Source organism: Cyprinodon variegatus, unplaced genomic scaffold (assembly GCF_000732505.1).
Source record: "Cyprinodon variegatus isolate N-32 unplaced genomic scaffold, C_variegatus-1.0 Scaffold1842, whole genome shotgun sequence".
NCBI lineage: Eukaryota > Metazoa > Chordata > Actinopteri > Cyprinodontiformes > Cyprinodontidae > Cyprinodon > Cyprinodon variegatus.
The window spans coordinates 26895-28813 of NW_015152295.1; the positions used below are offsets into that span (position 1 = coordinate 26895).

At 45.0% G+C, this 1919-nt stretch overlaps 1 protein-coding gene across 1 annotated transcript in view; it reads left to right on the plus strand.

The window, feature by feature from the left end:
• Positions 1–1919, plus strand: part of pdxdc1 (pyridoxal-dependent decarboxylase domain containing 1) — a 29736-nt gene that overhangs the window by 3664 nt on the left and 24153 nt on the right. Inside the window, exons 2-3 of the mRNA XM_015404727.1 lie at positions 336–429; positions 513–581. Of these exons, the coding sequence (XP_015260213.1) occupies positions 356–429; positions 513–581 (143 nt within the window). The 5' untranslated portion in view covers positions 336–355. The remainder of the gene's footprint in view (positions 1–335; positions 430–512; positions 582–1919) is intronic.

Here is a 1919-nt window from a genome sequence, read left to right on the forward strand (position 1 = left end):
TAGCTGACCCAGACTCTGTAGCTGACCCTGTAGCTGACCCTGACCCTGTAGCTGACCCAGACTCTGTAGCTGACCCTGTAGCTGACCCTGACCCTGTAGCTGACCCTGACTCTGTAGCTGACCCTGTAGCTGACCCTGACTCTGTAGCTGACCCTGTAGCTGACCCTGACTCTGTAGCTGACTCTGTAGCTGACTCTGTAGCTGACTCTGTAGCTGACTCTCTAGCTGACCCTGTAGCTGACCCTGTAGCTGACTCTGTAGCTGACCCTGACCTATTACCCTTCTTCGTATGTTTTTTTTTTTGCTGTGAACTTGTTCTCCTTCCTCTCCCTTAGAACCCCCTCCCTCTCTGACGATGGTTGACGCCACTCTGACTGAAGTGGGCAAGAACCTGAGTGAAGCCATGAGGATCCTTGGAGATGAACAGACGTAGGAAGAAATGTTTGTTAACAAAGATCCAGAGCGTCAGTAAGATGGAGGCTGATGGAGCTGCTGTGTCTGTTTCTGTGCAGGGAGTCTGACGCTGGAGCTCCAAGCAGAAGGTTCAGTAGAACCAGCATCCCTGGACCCCTGCAGGGAGAGTAAGTGACTCTGTCAGCTTCACAGACCCGCCCACATTTCACTGTTTATGCTTTCATCTGGTCGATATTTTTATATTAGAAATGAAAAGCCTCAGAAAGAACGCCCAGAACAAAGTGATGGCAATCATTTTAATGTGTTTATCAAACTACACTTTAAAACACATCAAACCAAGACCTTCAGACAGACGCCTAACCCTAAAGGTCATTTCAAAACGAAAGATAGAAAAAGATAATTTGATATAAAAAGATATCTAATTCTTGTTCAGCCGCTAATTAAACGAGCAAGTTGCTGCAACTTAACAAGGAATCAGATTTAAGTTGCTTTTTGCTTTAAAGCAGACATGTTGGAAAATCTGGTTGAACTGGTTTGGACCTGGGAGGTTGTGGGGGGGGGGTTAGTGTCCAGGATGTGTGTGCTCTGCAGAGACGTCAGCTGCTCTTTTAGTGGATTCCAGTCCTGGATGGAGGGAAGCTCAGCTCTGATGATCCTCTCTGCTAGTTCTGCCCACATTTCTTGGTCCCCTGTTGAAGTATAAAGTTAGGCCGGCCTAAACGGCACCAGTTTTCCCCTTTTTGGGCCGATTCTGCAGTTCTGCTAATTTTTTGGATCAGACCGAGTTTCAGGCTCATGGTGCTTCCTGCGTCGTGTAGCATACAGGGGGTAAGGAGGGGCGATCAGCCTCTAACGACCGCCTCCCCATCAGGAACCGAAAGGTCGGGAGAAAATCAAGCATGGTTGAAATTGAGTTGGGCGTCTTGTTGAAGCAGAGCTACAAGCCGATTTACCAGAACTTCACGCACTGCACCTGGGCAGACAAGGGAGTTCTTCTTCTTCTTCCAGATTGAAGAGTCCGACCAGCGCCATCTCTTGGCGCTGAGTTTTCTGGACCTTCAGTGGAAGAACAAACATTGATCGCTGTGAACTTTTAAATCGTCGTCGTGCAGCTTGAGCTGTAGCTGAGAACAACGTTGGATGCTCCTCCTAAAGAGGCAGTTTCTATTTATGAATCAAAATATTGATAAGTCTCGATGAATTTCATGTTATGATAAATTAAGATACAACTGGAGTTAATTAATCAAACATTAAATGTTCATTTTAAACTAAATAAATGGCCTAAGTATCATAGTCGGCTGTAAATCATAGAGTTTCAGTAACTGAAAGTAGATTAGCTGTTGCTCCAATCAGACAGACCTGTGGGTTATAAACAAACTTAAAGCACGTCGTGGGAAAAAAGTATTCAACCATTTATTCCAGTTAAATAAACAGAGATCGATGGATTTCACTCAGTCTGCATTTTATTTTATTTTATCTTTGCAAAGAGAGAACAGTTCATCATA